The sequence below is a fragment of the Leptonychotes weddellii genome, chromosome 14, assembly GCF_054177405.1.
Source record: "Leptonychotes weddellii isolate Sample4059 chromosome 14, ASM5417740v2, whole genome shotgun sequence".
NCBI lineage: Eukaryota > Metazoa > Chordata > Mammalia > Carnivora > Phocidae > Leptonychotes > Leptonychotes weddellii.
In genome coordinates, this window is record NC_138382.1 from 69322941 (window position 1) to 69334676 (window position 11736).

Genomic DNA, 11736 nt, shown 5'->3' on the forward strand with positions numbered 1-11736 from the left:
GATCTCGGGTGAAAAACCGCTTTCGCTGCAATCAGAATAATTAATAAACTGTTTTGGCTAGGGCGGGAACGGAGGAAGTGGGCGGCGGCGCTGCCGAGGTGACAGCGGCCTGGAGAGGTGGAGCCAGGGAATGGGGGGGGGGACGGGCCGGAGCTCCCCGGCAGAGACACACCCCAGGAGCCGGCCGCCTGCATCCCACACGCACCAGCCTCCTCGAACTATGCGTGAGTCCGACCCTGATGCCCCCGGGGAAACCTCTTTGCCTCCGGGTGGAGCCTCGACGGCCAGGCTCCGCGCTAATCTCTCTCACTCGGCAGGGAGGAGTCGCTCGCTCCGGTTCCCGCTGCTCCTGCTGCTGCTGCTGCCGCCGCCCCAGGTCCTGCCCGCGGACCCCCGGACGCCCGCGCCGGGTAGGCGGCCCCCTCCTTGCCCCCTGGCAGCCCTCAGCCCTGCGCCCTCGCCTGGCCCCTCCCCCTGCTCTGCCCTGGGGCCGACCCAGCTTCCCCCTTCTGCTCTCCGTGCCCGGGCTGGGGGAGGGCGCTGAGGCTGTTGGTGGGAGAGGGGCTCTCTGAAGACCCCCCCCTCCCCGGGTGTGTGTGGCCTTGCCTAGGGCGCTACAGGGTGTTTTCTGGGGAGAGGGCAGACTGGGGTCTTGTGAGAAGGGACAGCCCCTCTCCAGCTCCCTCACCTGTTCTGGGTCCCAAGCTGTCCAAGCCCCTTCCTCCCCCCCCCCCACCAACCCCGCTGTTTTCTGCGGGCGAAGGGCGGAGTGGGGGGACTCTTTCCCAGGAAGCTGCAGGCACCAGGGGGAAAACCCTCTGGCAAGTTCTGTCTCTCCAGCCTCTAACTTTCTGGGGCCCCATGGGGATTCTCAGCCCCAGGGGAGAAGATCTCCCTTGATGAGGGTCCTGGGGACACCAGTCATTCTGGCAAAGAATCAAGGTGGAAATATATTTACAGAGCTGGGTTGCTTCCCCTGAGGTTTAAATCCTCAGCTCTGAGGTCCCCCCCTCCCCCCGGGCAGGTTATTTAGGCTCGGGTAGGCGCCATAATTCTCTCTAGCTCACACAGCACATGGTGAGCTAAAGGTTTGAACTTGATCTGTCTTACTCTAGGCACTTTGCAAGGTCTTTCCATAGAGAGCACCCCCCCCCGTCACTCCCCTCCGTGGACCCTGGTTTCATCACCCAGAAGATGATGAGGAAAGTCAGATCCAGCAAAATTCCACCACTCCTGCCCCCCACCATGCATGTACCAGGTTCCAGGTGAAGGAACTCAGCTCCTCCCTCTCAGCCAGCCTCCCTCCCCCAGCTTACCGCCGGCATGTGTATGTGTGCGTGTGTGCACGCGTGCAGGTGTGCGAGGCCTGGACATAGCTTCCTCCGCCACCTGGCTGTATGATCCATCCCTCTCTGGGTCTCCACTTCCTATCTGTAAAATGGGGGCAAGAGAGGACTGGGGTGGGGTGGGGAGAGGGGTCTGAGCTTTCTGTTGTGTTGCGGTAAGGATTTGGTGCTCAGAGGAGAGAAGAAAGATGTGAATCAGACCAGGTTTCCTAGAGGAAAGGGTTTGAGTGGGTGGCATTTGATGAAGCCAGGAAGAAGGTGGAAGGTGCTCCAGAATTTGGGTAGGAGGAAAGGACCAGTGGGTGGGAAAAAGAGAAAGAGGGCTCGTGTGGCCAGCACTTTACAGTTTACAAAGCCCTGCTATGGGCCTCCACTTCTTGGTGCTCATAGCAGCCCTGCCAGGGAGATGTGTCACCCCCATTCTAGAGAAGGAGAGCTGAGGCCCAGAGGGGAGGGCCCATGTATCTGAGACCCCAGCAGCAGAGCCCGGGGCTGATCAGGTTGCCCCAGTGACTGGACTTGTCAGCCCCTGGATCGGCACAGCACTTCCTCTGGGGCCCCATCCACGACCCCTCCCCCAAGGTACGAAGGGCTGGCCCGCCTGTCTTCCTGTGTGTTCATGAACGCCCAGCGAGCCCTGGTCTGTGCCCTTTTGTTTTTGTCTTTTGGACTTATCTTTATATCATAAGTGTTTAAGTGGAATTATTCTTTTCACTCCACAAACATTCCCAAGGGCTTGATTTAAGTTTTTGGCTGGACTTGGAGGCACGGCGCTGGGAGGGGCCCACCATCTCTCAGGGAGTCAGAAATGCTAAGAGACTGTTCTCCGAGAGGGTCAGGGCCATGACTGAGGGACACACGAGGGTATGTGAGGCTCGGGGGAGGGAGCAGGTCCCTCTCCAGTGTGAGGAACCCAGGGCTTCCCGGATGTGCTGATGTTTGCTTGGACCCTGAAGGAGGTAGTGAGTGGCGGAAAGTGAGGCTTTAGTATGAGACTCTGTAAGGGCTTTCTGATGGAAGCAACGGCAGAGCTGAAGCCTAAAGCTCTGGACCTCAGGAGGCAGAGGAGAGCATGGGGAGCAGTAGGGCAAGAGGCACGTGCTGGCTGGCAATGGCCTCGGAATGTGGGTGAGGAGCCAGGACTCAGTGGGTCGGACAGGTGACTTGGGGCTGAGACTGGAGGCCAGGAAGCCTTTAAGGAGGGCTGCTGCAAGGTCAAAGGGAAGAACGATGACGAACTGGGTGCAGGGCCTGTACTTTGTCCTTCAAGTCTGTGAGGGAACTGAGGTGCTCGATGCCTGGGCATCTGCCCCAGGAAGCCAGAGCCTGTTCGTGCCCTCAGAGGTACAGCAGAGGCCGGCCCCCGGGGGGATGAGGGCTGCAGACTCCTCTGGGGGCAGGTGGCTTCTCATGTGTGGAAGGAGATTGAGTCTGGCTTGGAGGGCAAGGCCATGCCAAGGCAGTCTTAATGCTCAAGTTCATCCAGCCCCTGGTCTTGGCTTAGTGTTCTCTCCTGGGCTAGGGATATGGCATGCCCTGGCAATCAGAGCTCTGTGCCAGGAAGAGGGTCCTGAGGCAGTTAGCCCTGGCACATGGCGGGGGACCCCAGGCTGTTCCAGGCCTCCCCACTGCCCACTGCCTGCCACCTCGTATCTGCAGCACCAGCTGGGCTTGTGGGCCAGGAGGGGGCTTCCTCTCCAGCCGCCTCTTCCAGCTGTGGGCCCAGCTGTCGGGGCCTGGGGTGGTGGCGGCTGGCCTCTGGCTGCTGACTCGGCTGGGTGTAGGGGCTGGGGCCCAGGTCTGGCTAGTCAGGGCACCCCCCCCCCTTTTTTTTCTCTTTGGCTGCCAAGCCCCTGCAGCTTCTCTAAATATTCTTCTTAGGAAATTTCAGCTCAACCTCTTGCTACCCGGTGCGTCTGCATCCTGAAGGACATCGTGTTCCCCTACTGTGCCCAGAGCCCTAACTCCTGGGCTGGGGAACATTTCCTTGCCTGAATCCACAGAAAGTTCTGGAACCGGGCAGTACTGGATAGCCCTCATCTGTGGGAATGTGTGCAGGATGAGTGGGCTGATCAGCTAACTCCACCTCTGGGGTGCCTTGAGGATTCATTGAGAGCAAGTTGCAAGGTTCTCTGCTGATGGGGTGGGGGATTCATAGTGATGCAAATAATGGAGATATTTGGAGATCCAATATGCTTGACCCAGAGTAGAGAAGAAGGGGAGGCAGAAGAGGAGGCATCTTAGAGCCCGCCTGCTCCATCCCCTTTCTGGGAAACATAGGAAAAATGAGGCCCAGAGGGTGGAAGGCACTTTGCCCAGAGACATACACCCAGTAAAGGGCAGCCACTCTCTCCATACATTTCCCCAGCACCTACTTGGTACCTGGCCCCGTGCCGGGAACTTGGTTGATCCGGAGCCAGCATCTCCCCAGTTTTCCTTCTGGATGGTTTATTATACAGGGTGTCCTCCACTGAGCCCAGCACTGAGCTGGCATGAAAGCATGCCAGATTTAAGTTAGACTGAAGGAAAGCCTTTCTTTGTGAGTAGTTCCAGAGCTCTAGTTGCGGCAGGGGATGATGATCCCTCTGAGGTCACTCCCAGTTCGTGGATCCAACCCCATCCTCTTCCCAAATCCAGGCCTAAGAACCTCCAGGGGGAAGAAGCGGGGGAAAGAGAAAGGAGTCCAAGTCTTGGCTCTGCAACTTCAAAGCTGTGGGGCTTGGGGCCAGTCTCCTGTGAGTGAGCCTCACATCCCTCCTTTGTGCCACAGGGAGTCTCATCCACCCTCCTGGGGACTGCTGGGCAGATAAAGAGTGTGGGGGGCTGCAAGCTGTGGAGTGGTTGCTAGAGCCCCGGATTTCCTGGCAACCGTGACGGTCCAGTGTGGTCAGGCTCATGCCGGGGAAGAGGCACTCAGGCTCCTCTCTGCCCACCCGGACCCCCTGGGGCCCCAGTGGAAGCCATTGTCCTCACTGGGGAGAGTTTTTCTTGCCTAGGGCAGCTGGTGTTTATAGAAAGATCATGGAGGAGGAGGGAGGGAAAGTTGGACAGCAGGTCCGGGAGGGAGGAGCCTCCACTGGACACAGCCTCTCTTGGCAGGAGAGGGACGTGGGCAGGAGCCCGGGCAGAACTCTAGGGCAGGAAGTGGGAAGCTTCCAGGCTAGTCCTCGGAGCCAGCTTCCAGGGCTGGGAAGATGGAGGTGTCTTTGGCCAAGCTTGGGGTCACCATTCTCTTGGCTTCATTTTATTGACTCCACAAACATGTGTTGAGCTGTGGCCAGCACATCTGCATCCCCTGGGCGGCTGGATCTCTCCAGGACTTGGGTTGAGCCCCCGTGTATGCGTGGCCTGTGTTACGGAGGAGAAACTGGGGGAGGTATGGCCCCCTCTCCTGGGAGCTCATGGTGGAGAAGAGCAGGTTGAGTGGGAACATGGAGCGGGTTAAGGACAATCAGGGTGGGAACATGGAGCAGGGCAAAGGACATTCAGGGGAGGTTTTCTGGAGGAGGCAAGGCGTGAGCAAGGCATGAGCCCACTGGGAGGGTCAGGTGGTCCTGGAGGGGTTTGTTAAGGAAGAGCAGCAGTCTGGGCAAAGGAAGAAGAGCTTTTGGCTTTGGGGCTAAGGCTTGGGGCTGCCACACCCCTTGAGGTCCTTTGGAGAGCCCTGCTGTGGTAGGGATGGGTAAACAGCCCAGAGAAGGGCTGGGCTTTTAGCCTTGTGCACCAGGGTTGGGAGCCAGGCAGCGGGGGCTCCAGGGGCTCCTGGGCAGGTGAGGTAGGCAGATGGGCAGCGTGTCCTGAGCAGGAGGAATCAATGAGGAGAGTTCCAGAGCCCTGAGCCAGCTGGGGGGGATTATCCACTCACCCTCCTTGGCATTCTGGACCTGTGGCTGTGGGAGGGGAGGCTGAGTCCTGTCTGCTGGGTCTGCCTGTGTCAGCTTGATAAGACCATTTTGTCCAGGCCCCTTCCTGTCGGCCCTTTCCTCCTGCATCCCTACAGGGTTCCACAGAGATGCCATTGTGAGGCCGTGGGGAGTTGCCAGGGCTTAAGCAAAACTATTTGCATGATTTCTGTTGTTCTCTTCTTGCTTGCTGGCATGCCTCTGTGTGTGTGTGTGTGTGTGTGTGTGTGTGTGTGTGTGTTGGGCATGTGGTGCTGCTGTCAGTCCTTGCCTGGGGTCATGCCCTCTGGTCACAACACCCTTCTGCTGTCCGTTGTTACCCTCTCGGCCCCCAATAATCAGTTGTACAAAGGATAGGAGTTCCCTGTAATGTTGGCTCTGAGCTTAGATGAGGAAATGTGTTTGCTCGAGGGAGTCTGGTGTTTTCTGTGTGAGGCCAGGGAAGCAGTCCCTGCCGGGATCCAGGAGACCTGGGTCTGCAGGAGGCCCAGCTCTGTTCTCTGTCCTTGGCCAAGCCTCCACCTCTCCCTGAGCCTCAGTTTCCCTTGCTGAGCTGTAATGAACACCGAATGAACTCTGAGAAGTCTCTAACTCTGCTGTTGAAGAATCACTAAAGCAGTGTGGATTTGAGCAAAGGGGCTGTGGTCAGCAAGACCTGGAGTAGACACCAGGAGGGACTTTACTGGTGGGATTTCTCCAGGAGGCAGGAGGGCTGATGCCAGAGCTCCACGCACCTCCTTAGGAGATTTTTCCAGCCCTAGCTCTCCTGTTTCCTTTTCCCTGACCTTCCTCAAGATCCTAGAGCCCAGAATCCAGTCTGACATGGGCCCAGGCTGGGCCTATCAAGAACAGGGGCTGAGGCAGCTGGGACTCCCCTCAAACCCACCATTTGTCTGCAAGGATCTGGGAAACTTCTTTCCTTGGTCTTGACTGTCAAGTCTGGGCACCGTGGGCTGGAAGTGAAGGGCAGTTGGTCTGGTGTGACTTGCTGGGTGACCTGTGTGGGGTTCTCCTTGTCTGGCCTCAATTTCCCCATCTGCAAGCGGGCATTATGATTCCCGCTCTACCCCACTTCTGCAAAAATAGAGGGAAGGTGGGCGATCCTGGCTTCCTAGTGTCCAGGTAGCTGGTTTGAGAGAACCCTGCCTTCCTTATCCCTTTTCTGGACTCCACAAACCCTGCTGGGCTCTGACCTGACAGGAAGTGAGCGAGCGCTCTAGAAGCCTGTGTCTGCAGCATCTTATCAGCTGTTTCCGAACCCTTGGTGTCACAGTTGAGGTCTGGACTCTCCCCCTGCCCGACTCTGATGGCAGCAGGGAGGAGGGGGGACGGGCTGGAGACCAGAGCAGGGCCTGAACAGGGCAGGGCCGCGGGGGCTTCCGTGCATGACTCGGGGAACAGAGAGGGCCCCTGAGTGAGTTAGGACAAAGCTGTGACTTGTGGCCCCACACTTCCCCATCAGGGGCAGGACGGGGCTTGGGGGTGGCTCTAGAGTGGTCTCTGATCTCTGCTTCTCCCCTGCAGTGAACCCCTGTTGTTACTACCCATGCCAGCACCAGGGGATCTGTGTCCGCTTCGGCCTTGACCGCTACCAATGTGACTGCACCCGCACGGGCTATTCTGGCCCCAACTGCACCATCCGTGAGCCGGGCCTCCTGCCCCCACTCCTGTCCTGGCCCCCTTGCTCCCCCGGGCTTGTCCCAATACCGCCCCCCCCCCCCGCCGACTTCCTGCCCTCGCCCCTGGCCATTGCTCGGTCCTCCTTCCTCACCTGGCTTTGAGCTCTGAGCCTCTCCTCCTGGCCCACGTCACACCCTGGCCCTGTCCCCTGCCCTCACATCTGCTTCTGGCTCTGTCATGCGTCATCTCCCCCGAGCTTCCATCTTTACCCTGCTCTCTGTGTTCCACCTGGTTCCATCTTGGCCTTGTCTCCAGTCCCCATCTTCCCCTCCGGCTACTTCTGGTCCTTCCAGGAGGCCCTGACTGATTGGCTCCCACTGCCCCCGCAGCTGAGCTGTGGACCTGGCTCCGGAATTCGCTGCGACCCAGCCCCTCTTTCCTCCACTTCCTGCTGACGCATGGGCGCTGGTTCTGGGAGTTGATCAATGCCTCCTTCATCCGTGACATGCTCATGCGCCTGGTACTCACAGGTGGGTGGAGGGCAGGGCCCCCCCAAATCTGGGGAGCAAGACACCTTGCCAGCTCTTGGAATTCTTGGCATCTGATAAGGACAGTGGGTGGGGAGACTATGATGCCAGATTCAACAAGCCCAACCCAAGAGGAGGCCGGGAAGGAGGTGGGACTGGGGATGGGAGCCCCCTTGTCACCACTGTTTCCGCCCCTTCCCTGCAGCGCGTTCCAACCTTATCCCCAGCCCCCCCACCTACAACATAGCGCATGACTACATCAGCTGGGAGTCCTTCTCCAATGTGAGCTATTACACTCGTGTTCTGCCCTCTGTGCCCCAAGACTGCCCCACGCCCATGGGGACCAAAGGTAACGGAGATGGGGTTAGAGGGCTGGGCCTGGGGGTCACAGGAGATGCTCTGTTCTCTTTGGGAAAAAAGCAGGCGGAAGAGCAATTATTGACCCATTTCCCGGACCGGTGGGCCAAGGCAAGACATATGACTTATCCAGAACCACAGACAAGGACAGGGTTGGGGAAGGAGGACAGGAAAGGGTGGTAGGGACTCTTGCTGACATCACCTAGAAAGCCAGAGCAGAGTCAGACTGGTGCTTCTGTATTTCCAGGGTGCCTCTTTGCTTGAACCTTGTCTCCTGAACTGGTGGGATCCTGCCGGAATGGGGGTGACCTCAAAGTTGAAATGTAGGAAAGAAGTAGTATGCTATTTGTTGGGTGCTAACTCCGTGTTTGGTTCTTTACTGACGTAAATAGTTTACCCTGCTTCCTCAGTGTAGCTTTCACATAGAGTCAGAGTTTTTTCCTTTAGTTGCCCAAGACCTCACTTGGTCTCACTGGCAGGAGTCTTTCCTCCCTAGTCCCTCTTCCCGCTCCACCCTCGATTGCCCCAAAACCCAGGGGTTTACTCAGTTCAGAGCCACGAAGTCTGCTTCAAGTACAGAGGGGACAAGAGGGGCATTGGTCCATGACTGCCATCACTTCTGTTCCTGCCACATGGTGTCACTGTCGAACAGCTGTCGGGTGCAGCCCTGTGGTTGTTGAGTTTTTGCCCGCTCAGAACCTTGCATTTGTATTGATGTCCTTCCTTGGGTCTCGAAGGCACTAACTACTCTGATGGTTTGCACTCCCATGTTTAGAGACCATACCTAAAGCATGACTATTCCACCAGATAGCTGGGTCTTGCAGAGTTTCTGGACTCTGCCAGCACTTTGCGGGAACCAGTCCTTGCTCAATGTCAACCTGAGGGATGATTCCAGGTTATAGGGTGCAGACCACTCCCTCCAACTTCCCTTTTGGTGAGTTTCCTTTGGGGTGCTTGATCTCCTTGCCTGCCAGAGGAAACCAGTTGGCCATCTCAATCCAGGGAGGTTCTGTTGATCTTGAACCTTCAACACTGGGCCTCACTTGAGGTATTATGAAAGGATATCTTTACCAAAACACAAAAATTCAGTTATTCCTTTCTGTGTGAGCATTGGATACTGACTCATCTGACATTAACATAATTAAGGAAGGCTCTTTTTTTTTTTTTAAGATTTTATTTACTTATTTGAGAGAGAGAGAGAGAGTGTGTGAGTGAGACTGAGCACAAGTGGTGGGGGAGGGGCAGAAGGAGAGGGAGAAGCAGACTCCCCATTGAGCAGGGAGCCCAACATGGGGGCTCAATCCCAGGACCTCATGATCATGACCTGAGCCAAAGGCAGACGCTTAACTGACCTGAGCCACCCAGGTGTCCCAGGGAAGTCTCCTAATACTTATTCTCATGATGACAGACACCTGCTTCAAGATGACCTATTGTCTTTACCCCAGACAGAAAGACTGGCATCATTTAAAATAGGTTGACAAACTCCAGCCCACAGCCCAAATCCAGTCCACTGCCTGTTTTGTGAATAAAGTTTTATTAGAACTTAGTCACACTCATTTGTTTAGGTCTCATCTATGACTGTTTTCCTGTTACAACAGCAAAGCAGAGTAGATGGTGACAGAGCTCGTATGTTGGCAAAGCCTAAAATATTGACAATCTGGCTTCTTAGAGAAGAAGTTTGAAGTTTGCTGATCTTTGATTTACAAGACCCCATCTCACCAGTTCTCAGTCATGCTCACATTACCTCATGCACTCCTCAAAATGCTGCATCAAATAGGTATCATTTGCCCATTTTACAGATGAAGACACTGCAGCTCAGAGAGATGAAACAAATTCTCTATGTTCACACAGTCAGCAGGTGGCGCACCCAGTTTCAAACACAGGGTACCTTGCTCCAGGGCCAGGGAGTCCAAGTTCTTTCTTTCTTTCTTTCTTCTTGGTTTATTTACTTTTCTTTCTTCTTTCTTTTTGGTTAACCTTTTCAAAGTTGCAAACACACACAGAAGTTGAGATGTATCCATCTCTTCAACACTACCCATAATTTGCCAATCTTATTTCATCTATCCCTCTTATTTTTTATGGAGTATTTTAAAGCAAATTCCAAATATCATGCCATTTCACCCGTAAATAGTTCTAGGGTCTTTTGGTAGAGAAGGTGCAAGGGGCCATCCGGTAGGAGGGAAGGCTGTTCTGGGCTTCCTGTGTGGACCTGTTTGGTCTGGTGAGCCCAGAAGGCCCTGGGGCAGGGAGACTGAGGCAGGAGGCAGCTACTGCCCCTTCCCACCTCCCCAACCAGGGAAGAAGCAGTTGCCAGATGCCCAGCTCCTGGGCCGTCGCTTCCTGCTCAGGAGGAAGTTCATACCTGACCCCCAAGGCTCCAACCTCATGTTCGCCTTCTTTGCACAACACTTCACCCATCAGTTCTTCAAAACTTCTGGCAAGATGGGTCCTGGCTTCACCAAGGCCTTGGGCCATGGGGTGAGTACCTAGGAGGGGCTCAGGACTTCTCTGGACCTAACTTAGCACGTGCAGGTCATCGCTGCTGAGGCAACACCTGGTGATCTGAGTAGACCCCCTTTCTGTCCTCAGGTAGATCTCGGCCACATTTATGGGGACAACCTGGAACGTCAGTATCAGCTGCGGCTCTTTAAGGATGGGAAACTCAAGTACCAGGTAGTGCTGGGCTTGCGGATGGGGCAGTGGGAGAGGCCTCCCGTGGTCTTCCCTGGCAGAGGAGGAGAGACAATGAACCCTGGGAGAAGGTGCAGGCCAGGAGCAGACATGGCCTCTCATGTTCTCCTGGGAGGTAGACTTTGGGTCTTGATAGGAGATGGACAGTTCCAGTCTGCATATATACACTGAATTTCCCTCCATATCATTTGGACACTATGATGTGCCTGGCGGAGGTGACTGAGCAGTGACCATGAGAGTTAATGGGCCCTGACCTCACAGGAACTCACAGCCCATCAGGGTCCACACCCAAACACTAGGGTGCCAGCTTCTGTCTGCACTAGCACTAGAAATATAACATGAACCACATACGTCATTAAAATTTCTCTGGTGGTCACATTAAGAAAGGTAAAAAGAAACAGGTGAAATGGATTTTAATAATTTATTTTATTTAACCCCATGTTTAGCCAGATTATCATTTCAATGTGGAATCAATACAGAAATTATTAATAAAATATCTCACATTCTTTTTTTTTCATGCTAGATCTTTGAAATCTGATCTATATTTTATATTCACAGCACATTTCACTTTGGATGCCAACTTTTCACTGGGGATATCCGATCTGTGTTCAGATTTCATAAAGTTACAGCTGAAAAGTAGACTCACGGGCCCAGGTTGTTCTGAGCATACTTAAAGATTTTCCAGTTGCTGAAGGATCAGTTTTCAAATTGAAATCTACAGTAAATAACGTTACAGATTCAGTTCTTCATTCACACCAGCCGCGTTTCTAGTGCTCAGCAGCTGTAGGTGACTAGTGGCTGCCATATCGGACCTCACAAATCTAAACAAACCAAAACCCAAGCAAAACGTGCTCTGCTGAAGCTTTAAGGCGAAGACCAGTACTTGGCATGTAGTAGCGTATTGATTGACTGAATGAAAAAGCTGCCATATTTGGAGACTTCTCACCCACTAGGGAGAAGCCATGAGACAGCTCCCAGGATGGGGCAGGCTTCCCTAGGAAGGTCAGAGAAAGTAAGAGCTGCAGGGAGGATGAGGCGGAGTTCAGGAGGCCCAGAGCAGGGGATGGGCTTTGTAGGCGGCCAGTGCCTGGACTTGGAGAGGAGAAGGCTCAGAGGGAGTGAGGGAATTCAGGGAAGCAGGGCTGGCTGGCCCCTGAATGACTGCGGGGCGAGGGTGGAGAACACCTCTGGGGCGTGTTTAGGATTTCCAGTTTCTACCAAGAGCCGAGAGAGAACTTGGAAGGGTTTGAAGCCAGGGCACGATACTAAATTTGGGTTTTTGGTTTTTTTTTT

General features: G+C 55.0%; 1 protein-coding gene across 2 annotated transcripts in view; it reads left to right on the plus strand.

Annotated features, from left to right (window-relative positions):
• Positions 1–102: 102 nt before the first annotated feature.
• The window catches only part of PTGS1 (prostaglandin-endoperoxide synthase 1), an 18228-nt gene continuing 6594 nt past the window's right edge, over positions 103–11736 (plus strand). The window contains exons 1-7 of one of the 2 annotated variants that reach the window (XM_031017891.2): positions 103–224; positions 318–410; positions 6773–6889; positions 7258–7398; positions 7601–7744; positions 10049–10230; positions 10342–10822. In XM_031017891.2, the coding sequence (XP_030873751.2) occupies positions 131–224; positions 318–410; positions 6773–6889; positions 7258–7398; positions 7601–7744; positions 10049–10230; positions 10342–10614 (1044 nt within the window). In that variant the 5' untranslated portion in view covers positions 103–130 and the 3' untranslated portion in view covers positions 10615–10822. Of the gene's footprint in view, positions 225–317; positions 411–6772; positions 6890–7257; positions 7399–7600; positions 7745–10048; positions 10231–10341; positions 10823–11736 lie in introns of those variants that run through there. The other variant, XM_081803536.1, reaches the window with a different exon arrangement.